The following is a 597-nucleotide window of genomic DNA, read 5'->3' on the forward strand; positions in this document are numbered from 1 at the left end:
TTGAAGGCCTTTTAGTCCTGCCATTCATATACGTATTTACGCCTTCTACGCATATTCCATACTCGCATTGAAGTATAAATTTCATGTTCATACACAGGGAGACATAACCGGAGTGTCCTGGAACAAACAGGTGCCGCACATCATAGCCAGTACAGGCGTAGACGGCCTTTCAGTCGTGTGGGATCTGCGCGAGAGTAGACCCATCATCACGTTTGCTGACAGTGGCAGTGTGCGCACACGTTGTATTGCGCTCGAGTGGAGTCCTGAGAATGCCACCCAATTGGTCACTGCCAGCGAAGAAGGTAAGGTGTTTAGGCCTGTAGTAGTTAACTTATACGTGTATGTGTGCCTATAGACGGCCAAATATATTGTTCTGTGTAGCCAAGGAGAAGTAAAAAACGTATGTATGTCTCTTGTAGACAGCCACATTGTGAATATAAGTGTAACTGTGAATACCTTCAAATAGGTGTTAACGTGCCTCTAATAAATTCCATATATATATATATATATATATACATATACACGTATATATGCACGTATATATATATATATATATCTATATCTATACATATACATATATATGTACATATATATATA

At 39.4% G+C, this 597-nt stretch overlaps 1 protein-coding gene across 1 annotated transcript; it reads left to right on the top strand.

The window, feature by feature from the left end:
- Positions 1-97: 97 nt before the first annotated feature.
- SARC_18162 (hypothetical protein) lies at positions 98-302 on the top strand (the record flags this gene model as incomplete). The annotated part of the gene is made up of 1 exon (XM_014287755.1): positions 98-302. A coding segment is annotated over one exon (205 nt), but the record flags the coding sequence as incomplete, so codon positions are not given.
- Between the last annotated feature and the right edge of the window lie 295 nt (positions 303-597).

Source organism: Sphaeroforma arctica (genome assembly GCF_001186125.1).
Source record: "Sphaeroforma arctica JP610 unplaced genomic scaffold supercont1.14208, whole genome shotgun sequence".
Classification (NCBI taxonomy): domain Eukaryota; class Ichthyosporea; order Ichthyophonida; genus Sphaeroforma; species Sphaeroforma arctica.